Genomic DNA, 15,416 nt, shown 5'->3' on the forward strand with positions numbered 1-15,416 from the left:
TTACATACTCAGTTGTAATGTAAGTATTTTTAGTTTGTTTAATTTTGTTAAAAATGTCCTCAATCATGTTTTTGTGGAGGCCCCTCCTCCCTTTTTAGTTGAAGTATAGTTGATTTACAATGTTGTGTTAGTTTCTGGTGTACAGCAAAGGGATTCATACACACACACACATATTTGTAGAGCCCATATTTAAAATAATTAAGACCTCAGTTATATTTATGATATGAATAACATGTTTTGAAGTAATAACACTATTTTAAAGGAGTTACCCAGTATTTGATTACTTTATCTTATTGTTTTCATCTCACAGCATTGTCACCCAAAGGACCTTTTTCCCTCTTCAGTATTTATAAGATTCTGCTAACGGAAAAGTTAAATTTTATAAATCTTACAAATTTATTATGAAATTACCAAGGATTTATATGTTCCTGTTAAAGAAAACCATTTCAGAAATTCGTTTATATTTGGATGACTGATAAGTCTCATATAAGATTATTACATGTTTGAGGGATTTTTCCTTTTAGAAAAGTAAAGTTTTTTGGGGTGAGTGTGTAGCTAGGGAAGAATAATAGATTGTAAAAGGTGAGCATTGTGAGCAGTTACTCTTGATAGCTGGGCCCAGTTCAAATAGTTTAGCATAAACATCACTGAGCGTTGCATCAGAGTAGGTCAGAAGATTCCCAGCTTATGTCTTCTTTTTTAAAACTTGAGGTAACGTTGGTGTTTATAACATATGTTGACTTCTGTATACACTACAGTGTTCTCACCATCAAAAGTTTAGTTTCCATCTGTCCATCAGTCCACCAGTTGACTCCTTTTGCCCATTTTATTCTCCCACACATTCCCCCTTCCCTTCTGGTAACCACTGCTGTCTCTCTGTATCTGTGTGTTTGTTTTTGTTTGGTTTTCTTCATTTATTTTTATGTTCCACATATGAACATATGAGTGAAATCATACAGTATTTGTTTTTCTCCATCTGACTTGTCTTCACATAATACCCTTAAGTTCCTTACAGATTGTTGCAGATGGCAAGATTTCATCTTTTTTTTTTTTTTTAATGACTGAGGAGTATTCCATTTCGTGTGTGTGTGTGTGTATGTGTGCATATATATACACACGTGCACACACACCACATCTTCTTTATCCATTCATCTGTCAGTGGTCACTTAGGTTGGTTCCATATCTAGGATATTGTAAATGATGCTGCTATGAATATAGGGGTGCATATGATTTTCTGAATGAGTGTTTTCATATTCTTTGGATAAATACCCACAAGTGGAATAGCTGGATCATATGGTAATTTATTTTATTTTATTTTTTTTGTGGTACGCGGGCCTCTCCCTGCTGTGGCCTCTCCCGTTGCAGAGCACAGGCTCCGGACGCGCAGGCTCAGCAGCCATGGCTCACAGGCCCAGCCGCTCTGCGGCATGTGGGATCTTCCCGGAACGGGGCACGAACCCCTGTCCCTTGCATTGGCAGGCGGACTCTCAACCACTGCGCCACCAGGGAAGCCCGGTAATTTTATTTTTTAATTTTTTGAGGAAGCTGCATACTGTCTTCCATAGTGGCTGCACCATTTTGCATTCCCACCAACAGTGTCCAAGGGTTCCCTTTTCTCCATATGCTCTCCAACACTTGTTATTTCTTGTCTTTCTGATAACAGCCATTCTAACCAGAGTGATGGAATACCTCATTGTGGTTTTGATTTGCCTTTCCTTAGTAATTAATGATGCTGAGCATCTTTTCATGTACCTGCTGGCATCTGTATGTATTTTTAGGAAAATGTATATTCAGCTGTTTTGCCCGTTTTTAAATCATGTTTGCTTTTTGTTGTATGTGTTCCTTATATGTTTTAGATATTAATCTCTTATTGGATATATGATTTGCAATTTTTTTTCTCCTATTGGTAGGTTGTCTTTTCATTTTGTTGATGGTTTCCTTTGCTATGCAGAAGCCCTTTAGTTTGATGTAGTCCCATTTGTTTATTTTTGCTTTTGTTCCCTTGCCTAAGGAGCCAGATCCAAAAAAAATATTGCTAAGACCTTCGTCAAAGAGCGTACTGTCTGTGTTTTCTTCTGTTGCTAAGACCTTCGTCAAAGAGTGTACCGTCTGTGTTTTCTTCTATCGGTTTTTTATGGTTTCAGGTCTTATATTTAAGTCTAATTCATTTTGTGTATGGTGTAAGATAGCGGTCTAGTTTCATTCTTTTGTATGTGGCTGTCCAGTTTTCCCAGCGCCATTTATTGAAGAGACTCATTTCTCTGTTGAATGTACTTTGCTCCTTTTTCATACATTAATTGTTCACGTACGTGTGGATTTATTTCTGGGCTCTGAATTCTGTTTCATTGGTCTGTGTGTCTATTTTTCTGTCAATGCCATCCATGTTCTTTTGATTACCATAGCGATGGAGTATAACTTGAAATCAGGGAGTGTGATACCTCCAGCTTCTGATTTGTATTTTATTTCAGAGTTGCTTTGGTTATTTGGGGTTTTGTGGTTCTGTATAAGCTTTAGGAGTTTTTGTTTCATTTCTATGAAAACTCTTATGATTTTGATAGGGATTGTGTTGAATCTGTAGGTTGCTTTAGGTAATGTGGACATTTTATCAATGTTAATTCCAGTTCATGAGCACAGAATGTCTTTCCATTTCTTTGTGTGTTCTTCAGTTTCATTCAACAATGTCTTAAGAGTTTTCAGTACACAGATCTTTCACCTCCTTGGTTCAATACATTCCTAGGTATTTTTTTCTTTTTGTTGTAATTGTAAATGGAATTGTTTTCTTAATTTCTCTCTCTGCTAGTTTGTTGTTAGCATATGGAAACACAGCAGTTTTTTGTATATTGATTTTGCATGCTGCAACTTTAGTGTATTTAAACAAATTTTTTAAAATTTATTTTTGGCTGTGCTGGGTCTTCGTTGCTGCACGTGGACTTTCTCTAGTTGTGGTGAGTGGGGTCTACCCTTCGTTGTGGTTCGTGGGCTTCTCATTGTGGTGGCTTCTCTTGTTGCGGAGCACGGGCTTCACGCACGCATGCTCAGTAGTTGTGGCGCACAGGCCTAGTTGCTCCGTGGCATGTGGGATCTTCCTGGACCAGGGCTTGAACCCATGTCCCCTGCACTGGCAGGCGGATTCCCAACCACTGTGCCACCAGGGAAGTCCCTGTATTTATTATTTTTAATAGTTTTTTGGTGGGGTCTTTAGAGTTTTCTATGGATACGTCATGTCATCTACAAAGTGGCAGTTCTACTTCTTCCTTTCCAATTTGGATGCCTTTTTTTTCTTTTTCTTCCCTAATTGCTCTAGCTAGGACTTCCAGTACTATGTTGAGTAAGAGTGGCTAGAGTAAGCATCCTTGTCTTGTTCCTGATCTTAGAGGGATGGCTTTCAGTGTTTCACTGTTGAGTATAATGTTAGTCATGGGTTTGTCATAAATGGCCCTTGTTATGATGAGGTATGTTCCTGCTATACCCATTTTATTGAAAGTTGTTATTATACATCAGTATTGAATCTTGTCAGATATCAATATTTTTCTACATCTATTGAGATGATCATATGATTTTTATCTTTCATTTGGTTGCTGTGATGTGTCATATTGATTTGCAGATGTGGAACCATCCTGCATCCCTGGAATAAATCCTAATTGATCATGGTGTTTGATCATTTTAATTATTGTATTTGTTTTGCTAATATTTGTTGAGTACTTTTGTATCTATGTTCATCAGGATATTGCCTATCATTTTCTTTTTTTGTATTGTCCTTGTATTGGCTTTGTAAAATGAGTTTAGAAGCATTCCCTCCTCTTCAGTTTTTTGGAAGAGTTTGAGAAGGATAAGTATTAGCTGTTCTTTGAATGTTCGGTAGAATTCACCTGTGAAGCCATCTGGTCCTAGACTTTTGTTTTTTGGGAGGTATTTGATTACTATTTCAGTCTCTCTCGTAGTGATTGGTCTATTCAGGTTTTCTATTTCTTCATGATTCAGTCTTAGAAGGTTATATGATTCTAAGTATTTATGTATTTCTTCTAGACTGCCCAATTTGTTGGCATATGATTTTCGTCGTATTATAATCTGTTGTATTTCTGTGGTATCCATTGTAATTTCTCCTTTTTGTTTCGGATTTTATTTATCAGAGACTTCTTAGCCAGTCTAGCTAAAGGTTTGTCAATTTTGTTCCTTTAAGAAAAAAAAGCTCTTAGTTTTATTGATATTTCCTATTTTTTAGTCTCTTTCATTTATTTCTGCTCTGATCTTTATTATTGCCTTCCTTCTGCTGACTTTGGATTTTGCTCTTTTTCTAGTTTCTTTAGGTGTAAGGTTTGAATATTTATTTGAGATTTTTCTTGTTTCTTGAGGTAGGCCTGTGTTGCTGTGAACTTCCCTCTTAATACTACTTTTGCTGCATCCCATAGGTTTGGTATGTTGTATTTGCATTTTCATTCGTGTTCAGGTATAAAAAGATTTCTTTTTTTGTTGACCCAATAATTGTTCAGTAGCATGTTGTCAAGTCTCCACATATTTGTGAATTTTCCAGCTTTTTTCTTGTTTTTCATTTCTAGTTTCCTACCATTGTGGTTGGAAAAGATGCTTGATCTGAGTTGAGTTTTGTTATTGAGACTTGTTTTGTGTTCCAAAATTTGGTCTATGCTTGAGAATGTTCCACATGCTCTTGAGAAGAATTTGTATCCTGCTGCATTTGGATGGAGTGTTCTTTATTAAGTCCATCTGATGTAATGTTTCACTTGAGGCCGCTGTTCCCTTGTTGACATTGTGTCTGGGTGATCTGTCCATTGATGTAAGTGGGGTGTTAAAGTCCCTTACTATTATTGTGTTGCTGTCAATTTCTCCCTTTAGGTATGTTAATAATTGCCTTATGTAATTTGGTGCTCCTATGTTATGTGCATATATATTATTAACTTTTATACCTTCTTGATGAATTTTCCCCTTTATCATTATAGAGTGTCCGTTTTTGTCTCTCATTACCTTTTTCTGTTTTGGCATGAAGTCTATTTTGTCTGATATTGAGTATGGCTACACCTACTTTTTCTTTTGTCTGCTGTTTGCTTGGAGTGTCATTTTTCATTCTTTCACTTTGAGCCTATGTTTGTCTTTAGAGCTTAGTCTCCTGGAGGCAGCATATAGTTGGGTCTTGTTTTTCTAATCTGTCCAACCACCCTGTGTCTTTGTTTTTTGTTTGTTTGTTTGGCCCAGCCTTGTAGCTTGTGGGATCTTAGTTCCCCAACCAGGGATTGAACCTGGGCCATGGCAGTGAAAGTGCCGAGTCCTAACCACTGGACTGCCAGGGAATTCCCACACCCTGTGTCTTTTTGATTGATGAATTCAATCCATTTATATTTAGGGTGATAGTTGATAAATAAGGATGTAGTACTGCCATTTTATCTTTTATTTTCTAGTTGCTCTGTATCTCCTTTGTTTATTTTGTGTCTATTTCTGTCTGCCATTTTAGTTTGGTGGTTTTCTATGATGTTTTTCTGTTTCCTCTTTCGTTATTTTTCGTGTCTGATCTAGAATTATATGGTATGGTTACCATGAGGTTTGTATACATTTCTCATAAAGTGGTTCTTTTCCTGCTGATCGCCTCTCCATTTGCCTATATGACTTCTGTCCTTTTCCTTTTCAGCAATGTTTTTGTGGTCCCAAATTATCCCTTTTTATGTTGTAAGCTGGTTACCAAATTGAAGTCGCTTTAGTTATTTTCACTGCTTTTTCCCCTTTAACCTTTCTGTTGTAATTAAGTGTTTAACCTATTCTAATACAGAGTTACAGTTTTCTAATTCTGTCTGTCACCTTACTCAAAAGTTTTGTGTACTTTTGCCTTTTCATTTCAGAAGGAAGTTGTCCTTTCACCATTTCTGGTAAGGCAGGCCTAGTGGTCATGAACTCCCTCAGCTTTTGTTTGTCTGGAAAAGCCTTTATTTCTCCTTCGTATCTAAGGATAAATTTGCTGGGTATTCTTGGCTCACAGTTTTTATCTTTCAATATTTTGAGTATGTCATTCCGCTCACTCCTGTCCTGTAGTGTTTCTACTGAGAAATCTGGTGGTCTAATGGGGGTTCCTTTGTAGGTTGCTCTTTTTTTTTTCCCTTGGCTGTCTTTAAAATTCTTCCTTTGCCACTGACTTTTGACAGTTTAATATGATGTATCTGAGAGAAGGTCTTTTTGTATTGAGGTAATTAGGTGTTCTTTTAACTTCATGGACTTATACATCCAGTTCATTCACCAGGTTTGGGAAGTTCTCGGCTATTATTTCTTTAAATAAACTCTCTTTTCCCTTCTCCCTCTCTTCTGGGATACCCATTATTCTTATGTTGCTCTTCCTAGTAGAGCCTGATAGTTCTTGTAGAATTTCTTCTTCTTTTTTTAGATCTTATTCTTTCCTTTTCTACCTGTGTCATTTCTAGATTTCTGTCTTCAAGCTCACTTGAAGAAGATTTCTTTTCTCTCTTCCATACCACCTGCTTTATTTCCAATGCTTTCTACAGTTCCAGAAGTTTGTTTCTTTTTTTTACAGTTTCAATCTGTTTGATAAAGTATTCTTTCTGTTCATTAATTTTATTCCTGCACTCTTTGAAATGCCTTTCTGAATTTTCTTGTAGCTCATTGTGTGTTTCTTCATGACAGCCAGTCTGAATTCTCTGTAGTTAGATTGCAATATTCTGTGATTTTAAGTTTGGTATTTGGAAAATTGTCATTTTCTTTGTGTGATACCATGGTGTTTCATGGTGCTTGATGAATTTGTCCTCTGCTGGTGCATTTGAAGTAGTGAATACTTTTCTTTTAAATCTTTTTTTTTACTTGATTCTAACAATTCAACAGGTTAGTAGTTGGAGGCCTTTTCTTTTGTTTTCCAATAGGTGGTGCTGTAGCACAAGTTTTTGGTTTCTCTTACCCGAACTGCCTCTGGTTATGTTTGAGAATCAACGCTTTCCAGCCTCCACTGCCTCTGCTGGGGGTGTCACCTGGTGCCCTCCTTGTTGCTGCTTGTGCCTCCTCAGTCACCGGTGCCTTTGCTGCTGCCGCTGCCACTGCTGTTGGTGGTGTTGCTCCCTGAGGCACTGGGAGGGCAGGCACCTCTGACACGCCCAGGGTTGCCTGGGTCGTGGGCTGTGCCACCACAGGGGGAGGTGGGGGAAAGCCAGGATCCTGGGTGCCTCTGCTTCATCTGGGGTTATTGGGTGACACTGCTGTGGGCGATGGGGGGATAAGGGGCAGACTCACGGGTGCACCTGTAGCCGGAGGTTTGGGGTCGCAGGCCCCTGTGCCACTGCTGCCAGTTTCACCCTGACCGCAGGCGCTGCTGTAGGTAGGATGCTGGAGTCTCGTGCACTGCCTCCCCTACTGCTACTTGTGTTCTCCTGGGCTCAGCTGCTGCAGCCAGGGGTGCTAAAATCATAGGCACCTCCTCTGGGGGGTGTAGTCCACTCACCTTTAGATGTACAGGTGTATGGAATTCTCTGGTGTTCTGGTTTAATGAGCAGAGGAACCTCTGTTGCTATGGATGTTTTACTGGATGTAGATTGAAAGGGAGTGTCTCATGCCGCCATGATGTTGACGTCACTCCCAGCTTATGTCTTCTTGAATTTCATAAATTAAGAGGGCTTAATTGGTTATCTTTGTGTATTTTTAGTACTGGTATAATACCTTTAAAAGATTGCAGTAAGTGTCATAGATGTCATTCTTTGTAGAAGTTGAGGGCTTATTTAAGTTTCATTTTATTTCTTCCTTTTCTCTATATGTTCTCCCCTAAATCACCCAAAATACCTAATTTCCTTTTTAAAGGTAACTCAGAATTGTCAGCAGTTCATTCAAAATTTATCTTAAACATCAATAGTATTTTAAAAATACTTAGTTTCTTTGTTATTAAAATTAAGAAATGATGGAATTCCCTGGCAGTCCAGTGGTTAGGACTTGGCGCTTTCACTGCTGTGGCCCAGGTTCAGTCCCTGGTTGGGGAATGAAGATCCTGCAAGCCACACAGTGCAGCCAGAAAAAAAAAAAAAAAAAGAAACCATACAGAAAATAGGGATAATAGGGTTACTTTCAACTGACCATACTTTCCTAGTCTCCAGATTAATATTTTGTTGAATTCTTACAAAATGTTTATTTTGTGCTATTTAAATTGCTATTGTATGCCCAGTTCTACTGTTTGGCTTTTACTCAAGACATTCACATAACTATTTCTTATTCTTTTTTATGGCCAGGGGTGATGTGTACTGTAAATCGTTTAACCATCCCTGCTTGTTGACACTGAGATTGTTTACAGGTTTTGTGTCATGTAGTTAATACAGTAGCATCCTTGAAAATATACTTGCAGAGAGATTTCTACACTGCAGTTTCCTGTGAGGGACTACTAGCCGACTTAAAGAGCTTGTGAGTTGTGTGTTACCAGTTTTGGTATTTTGCCAAAATATCTTCCTAGAAGCGTGGCGCTAACATAAACTCCATCGACCGGTTGTGGATGCTCTTTTCCCCTATGCCGCACCAATACTTAAGTACTATCAATCTTTAAAATTTTAGTCAATCTAAAGTGGAAAAGTAGGTTAAGAGTATGAATTGCCTGGATTTAATTCTCAGTTCAGCTGAAAACTGACTTGGTGGTTTGGGGGAAGTTAAACTCTCTGTACCTGCTTTTTCATTTATAAAATGGCATGCTGTTAATCACTTTCCTGATAGGATTTGTTGTGAGGTGAAAATGAGATGACGTGTAGTCGTTGTTTTGCATGTGTGTGGTTTGAAGAGTGCAATCTTCCCCCCACCCCCTGCCTCTTCCTGGCTTGCGGGATCTTAGTTCCCTGACCAGGGATCGAACCCAGGACCATAGCAGTGAAGGCACTGAGTCCTAACCACTGGGCCACCAGGGAAGTCCTTGAAGAGTACAATCTTAATCTTTCTGTCTTCTTATGATCCCTTCAGACCCACTGTGGATGTGGTCTTTTCTTGTCATTGGAAGAAATCTCATGCGGGTTCTGTTCGTTTTTCTGATTATGCTTGGGTAATAAAAAGCTCCCCAATCTCATGTAGTCATAAAAATAATCTCATTTTAACATTTTATTAATTTCATTAAGTATTCATCTCTTAATCAATTTTAATTGTACTATTAGATGAATTTTGACAGTTGCTCACAACCGTGAAATCGCCAACACAATCAAGATACAGAACACGCCCACCACCTCCCATAAGTTTCCTCCTGCGGGGTTGCAGTTCATCCTTTCCTCCAGCCCCAGACACTGGCAACCGCTGTTCTGTATTCTCTCTTAATGTATTGATAAGATTGGTTTGCATTTTCTAAGATTTTATATAAATGGAATCATACATACATGTACTCCTTTGTGTCTCATTTCTTTCAGAATAATGATTTTGAAATGGATCAATATATACTGTAAATAGTTACATTTTCTGTTTCTATAGTGATATTAAACACTTCTGTATTTTTTGTCTGTATTCTAAGTAGGCATTGGGAACACTAAAAATTATCAATTCTTCTGACTTCAGTTATTAAAGATTTACTAAGACTTCTGGTTCTGGGATATGATTGGGCAGCATTAAATACATTAAGGCAGTTGTTTTAAAACAAACTGTTCAATCATAATTTCATAATTTATATCTGTTTTTAAGGTAGTTGTGTGGCTTAAGATGGAAGTTTTTAGGTATTCCTTTATACTGGAGATGTGAGAACAAATATTTCTAGCAAATAAATATAGCTGTTGTACTTAGAATGTCATGAAGTTAGCTGTTAGCCTACAACATTAATAAAATAGTAATAGAAAGCAAAATCTTAAGAGCATCTGCAAAGTGCAAGGCACTGCAAACATTCTTGGTCTCGTGGGACTGAAAAGGGTGTGGATGGGAGATGGGAGTGTAAGGGTAGTTGGTAAGGCGACACTTGAGCAGAGCCCTGAAGGAGTTGAGTGAGGAGTCATGCCGGTATCTGAGCGAAGAGCGTTTCTGGCAGAGAACAGCAAGTATAAAAAGCCTTGAGGCAAGAGCAGTTATTCAAATAGGTTATCAGGTTCTTAACATTATCCCAGCATGATCCCAGGTATTGGTGATGCTGCATTGAACAAAACATTACAAGAATAATTCCAGCTTCTTGGAGCCGATGTTTTATCAAGCTTGGTGTGTTGTTGGGCGGCCGTTGATGCGAAAGGACTTTGAGGTGGCGGGAAGGTCCGATGACTCTTTGAAGAAGTGACTGTAAAGAGCAAGGGCAGAGGCAGGAACCAGAACAGATGGTGGTAAAAAGCTGGAATTTGGGTGTTCATTTGCAGGTAGATTTGCTGGGAGTTTGGATGGGGAATGAGAGTCAAGAATGACTTCAGCTTTTGGGGTGTGAACGAGTGGACTGGAGCTGCCCTCCCGATAGTGATGGGAAAGACTGCGGTGTGGAGAAGGTTTGGCGGGGGGTGAATTAAGCTTCGAGTGGTTTATGTTTGGGATGCTTATTAGACATCCATACAGGGGTGTCATGAGTCAGAAAGGAATATATAGTGCAAATGATTTGAAGTTGAAGACCGTGAATGCAATTTACATAGTTTCTTTGAAATCTAGGCTAAGTTAAATATTTATAAAGACGAGTTTATCATTTCACCTCCAGTGGAGAGTTCATAGACTTCCTTTGGAGTCTGGGCTTGAGCAAAAGCAGGACGCTGGGCCGTTTTTGAACAAGCTAAGCAGCAGGAATTCAAGCAAAGACCTAGAAGAAACAGATAGTTTTTGATTGGTTTATCAACTGCCAAGTGGTGGTAAAGAATGGTCAGTGGTTTGAGAGTTGCTTGTGATAAAAAAAAAAGGAACAGAAAGACAACTGCTTATCCCTTATATCCTGTATGCCAAATACTGATTTAAGTGAATCATCTTAAATCCTTTCTACAATAATGTGGGATAAGAGGGCATTAACATCATCACTTGGAATAATAGGAATAGTGAACATTTCTCAGACAACAAGGGCCAGACTCTGTTCTGAGTGTCTTAGGCATACTATTTCATTTAATCCTCGTGATATCTCTGTGAAGCTGGGATCATTCCATTTTTATGGTGGAGAAAACAGGTGCAGAGATTAGGTGATGGTTAAGTGATGTTTCCAAGATCACACAGTAAGTATTTGGGAAATCTCTTGGAGAATTTGTGAATAATATCCCGGAGGAAGTGACTTTCAAACTTGACATAGAAGGACGTGGTGAAATTTGCCAGAGGAAGTAGCATGTGCAAACAAGACACAAAATTCAGTACAACTGTGAAAATGTTCAGTGCCCAGCACGTATTTAGTACTTTGAATAAAAATGAATCAGTTGTTCTGTTCATACTTTCCAGACTTGGGAGGAGGAAGGTTATAGTGCGTTAACATAATTTCTGTGCAGTGTGAAGGGCCACGTTGGAGGTTTGCCTGGACGATCATGGCAGCGCTGAGAGCATCTGGCCAGCCTGGAGCACTGGGGCAGGTTCCCTCGGAAGAGAACTCAGAGTTACCTTTTAAAGATTACCTGGGACTCAGTGCTGGAGAATGGAGGACAGGATGGAGTAGTTTAGGACAGCGGGCGCTCCGTGTGCCGGATGCTGGAACGGCCTGTGTGAGGCGATGCTGGAGGTCTGGAGTGGTGGAGGTGATCCTGCAGAGGTAAGGAGGGACCTCTGTTCACGGCCTTATTTCCATGCATCACAGTTTGGGTTTCATGTGGAAGATTCATGGGAAACTATTTAAGGTTTAAGGAAGGGAACAAATGGTCAGATTTGTTTCGGCCACTGTGCCCAGTAGTAAATGAGAACCTGGGCCTGGTAGAGGGATGATGGGGAGACTACTCAAAGTCTGTTCTGCCTCGCTCTCCAGAAAGGGGAAAATAAGAAAATCGTAATTTTCAAAAGTGTGTAAGTTTTACTGAAAAGTAGGTCCCCAAGAATTGAAAATAATAGAATTTGTTACTGGGGAAATTAATATATTTTCTTACAGTTCTTAATCAAATGTATTATCTATTAAATTCAGACTTGCTTCGGTGAAGTTGAGGGCTAGACTAAGTGACGTTTTTAGCTCTGCGTTGTGTGTTGCTCTAATTGTACCATCATGTTTTCTTTTAAAGTGGGGTGTGAAGTACAGATTTTATCTTTGTGAGAGGTAAAACATCAAAAATGTCCTTAAAGCACTTAAAGACGGTCTTGCCTTTATGGTATATCATATTCAAACTGGCAGACAAGTCCTGCTTAGATGTATTTCCAAATAGGGGAAAACATAGCCTCATTAACATGGAACTGAGCCAAGAATTATTTGTTTTTTGCTTCTAGCATTTTGATTTAATTTGTGACATTGTGCACATCACTGAGGAACTTAGCAACATAGGGAATATTCCCTGAAATAGAGAATGATATTTAGTACAGAGAGATTTGTTGATGTTTGTAGTTTATAAGGAAATTAGAACATGAGGCAGGTAGTCAAAGCAGATTTGGTAAACATCAAATAATTGAAATCTAATCCTTGCCAGGAAAAAAAAAAAAGCAAAGTACAGAAATGAATCATAGTGACCCATAAATATGTGTGTGATAGGCATTTCCTGTGGTTGGGAACATGGACCAGCGGGTCTGCCTTGGATGCCGTATTATGAAGATGGGCAGTTGAGGTACTACTAGAAGATAATTCTGAGGATCGTTTCATCCATTCCTTGGAGAAAATATAAAACTGTTGGTTTGGTCTCTACCTTTTTATTTCTCTTCTTGTTTCAAAAGGTTTCATACTATTATGAAGTATGAAGCAAGATAATATTTTTTAAAACTAATACATTTAATACATAGGAAAAATTTCAATGTAAAATGCAGCTGGGATGATGTCCGCAAAATGCATGCTCTGAAATTTTATACATTTGCTAGAGATTGATCATCGACTTGCTACCTCTAAGCTTATTGTGAAGCTAATGTAAAGAGGAAGTTGCCAGGTTCATACTGTTTACAACTCAGTCATTAAGCACTTAGAATTAGCGGGACAGAGGGCTAGGTGAATTTGCATATCCTTCACGTTTGATCCTTACACTTAACATATGAAATGTGGGTTTCATTATTTTTGTTTTACAGATGAGTTACTCAGGCAACTTACCCAAGACTATACAGTCAGCAAGTTGCCTAGCCTGGAGTTTGAACCACTTTTGCCTGATTCTAAACCTAGAGGTCTCTTACCACGATGCCTTTTGGATAAGTGGGTTATTATTTGAATGTATTTTGCAGGCCTGTGTTAAAAGCATAAGCATCTCTGAAAGAAAGCATCTTAGTTACTGTCGAGGAATCTTAACCAAGTGTTGCTCATCTTTCTCCTTGTCTCCTTCCAAGCGATTTTCACTTATTAATGCAACTCTGCCTAAGGATTGAAATTGGTTTTAATTTATGACAAACAGCAAGGTAAGTGTTGTACAAAACCATTGGAAGTATTTTATCTTCATTTATTCCTTGCTTAATGCTCTTTATTTTTTCAGATCTGAGTTTCTGACATATATCATTTCCTTCTCTCTGAAGAACTTCTCTTAATATTTTTTGCAAGGCAGGTCTACTGGCAAGAAATTCCCCCAATTTCTGTTTGTCTGAGAAAGTATCTCTCCTTCACTTTTGAAGGATAATTTCACATGATATAGAATTCTTGGTTGCTGGGTGTTTTGCTCTCAACACTTTATTTTTAGTTAATTTTTTTTTATTGGAGTATAGTTGATTGACAATGTTGTGTTAGTTTCTGCTGTACAGCAAAGGGAATCAGCCATACATATACATATATCCACTCTCTTCTAGACTTCATTCCCATATAGGTCATTACAGAGCACCGAATAGAGTTCCCTGTGCTCTACAGTAGGTTCTTATTAGTTATCTTTTAAATACGGTAGTTTGTATATGTCAATCCCAATCTCCCAGTTTATCCTCCCACCCACCCTTACCCTCTTGGTAACCATAACTTTGTTTTCTACATCTGTGACTCGATTTCTCTTTGGTAAATAGGTTCATTTGTATTATTATTTTTTAGATTCCACATACAAGCGATATCATATGATATTCGTCTTTCTCTGACTTACTTCACTCTGTATGACAATCTCTGAGTCCATCCATGTTGCTGCAAATGGCATTATTTTGTTCTTTTTTTATGGCTGAGTAGTATTCTTTTTATGTATGTACCACATCTTCTTTATCCATTCCTCCGTTGATGGACACTTAGGTTGCTTCCATGTCCTGGCTGTTGTAAATAGTGCTGCAGTGAACACTGAGGTGCATGTATCCTTTCAAATTATGGTTTTCTTCAGATGTATGCCCAGGAGTGGGATTGCTGGATCATATGGTAGCTCTATTCTCTCAACACTTAAATATTTCATTCCTCTTTCCTTGATTGCATGGTTTCTGAGGAGATGTCTGATGTTATTCTTATCCTTGGCCCTTAAAGATAAGGTATTTTTCGCCCCCTCTGGCTTCTTCCAAGATTTTTATCTTGGATTTTCTGCAGTTTGAATATGATATGCCTACATGTAGATTTTTTTTGGCATTTATCCTGCTTATTGTTGTCTGAGTTTCCTGTATCTGTGTTTTGCTGTCTGACATTCATTTTGGGAAATTTTCAGTCTTTTATCACTTCAGGTATTTCTTCTGGCCCTTTCTCTCTTCTTCTAGAGGTATTCCCATTACACATATGTTATACCTTTGTAGTTGTCCCACAGTTCTTGAATATTGTTTTTTCTTTTTTTTTTTTTTAAGTCTTTTTTTCTCTTTGCTTTTCAGCTTTGGAAGTCTCTGTTGATATATCCCCAAGCTCATAGGTGCTTTCCTGAGCCCATCAGTCTTTTTTCATTTCTTTTACAGTGCTTTCTATTTCTAGCATTTCTTTTTGATTCTTTTAGCTTTCATCTCTGCTTACATTACTCATCTGTTCTTGAATATTGTCTACGTTTTTCATAGCATGTTAATACTTACTCTCTTAGCATATTAATTTTAATTATTTTAAATTCCCAGACTGATGTACACACTGCTATATTTAAAATGGATAACCAACAGGGACCTGCTGTATAGCACAGGGAACTCTGTTCAGTGTTATGTGGCAGCCTGCATGGGAGGGGAGTTTGGGGGAGAACGGACCCATGTACATGTATGGCTGAGTCGCTTTGCTGTGCACTTGAAACTATCACAGTGTTGTTAACTGGCTCTGCTCCAATATAAAATAAAAAGTTAAAAATAAATAAATAAATAAAATAAATTCCCAGTCTGATAATTCCAAAATGCCTGCTGTATCTGAGTCTGGTTCTGATGCTTGCTCTGTCTCTTTAAAAATGTGTTTTTTACCTTTTAGTACCCATGTAATTCATTGAAAGCTGGATGGGATGTACCTAGTGAAAAGAACTCTGGGTTTTAGTGGTGTGAAGCATTCTTTAGTCCTCTGCAAGGATTTTCACTGT

At 38.3% G+C, this 15,416-nt stretch overlaps 1 protein-coding gene across 1 annotated transcript in view; it reads left to right on the plus strand.

The window, feature by feature from the left end:
* AEBP2 (AE binding protein 2) overlaps nt 1–11,443 on the plus strand; it is a gene marked incomplete at its 5' end in the record, with an annotated part of 70,831 nt that extends 59,388 nt beyond the window's left edge. The window contains one exon of the mRNA XM_082851153.1: nt 11,376–11,443. Within this exon, the coding sequence (XP_082707279.1) occupies nt 11,376–11,424 (49 nt within the window). The 3' untranslated portion in view covers nt 11,425–11,443. The remainder of the gene's footprint in view (nt 1–11,375) is intronic.
* Between the last annotated feature and the right edge of the window lie 3,973 nt (nt 11,444–15,416).

The sequence above is a fragment of the Leucopleurus acutus genome, assembly GCF_964270905.1.
Source record: "Leucopleurus acutus genome assembly, chromosome: 11".
NCBI lineage: Eukaryota > Metazoa > Chordata > Mammalia > Artiodactyla > Delphinidae > Leucopleurus > Leucopleurus acutus.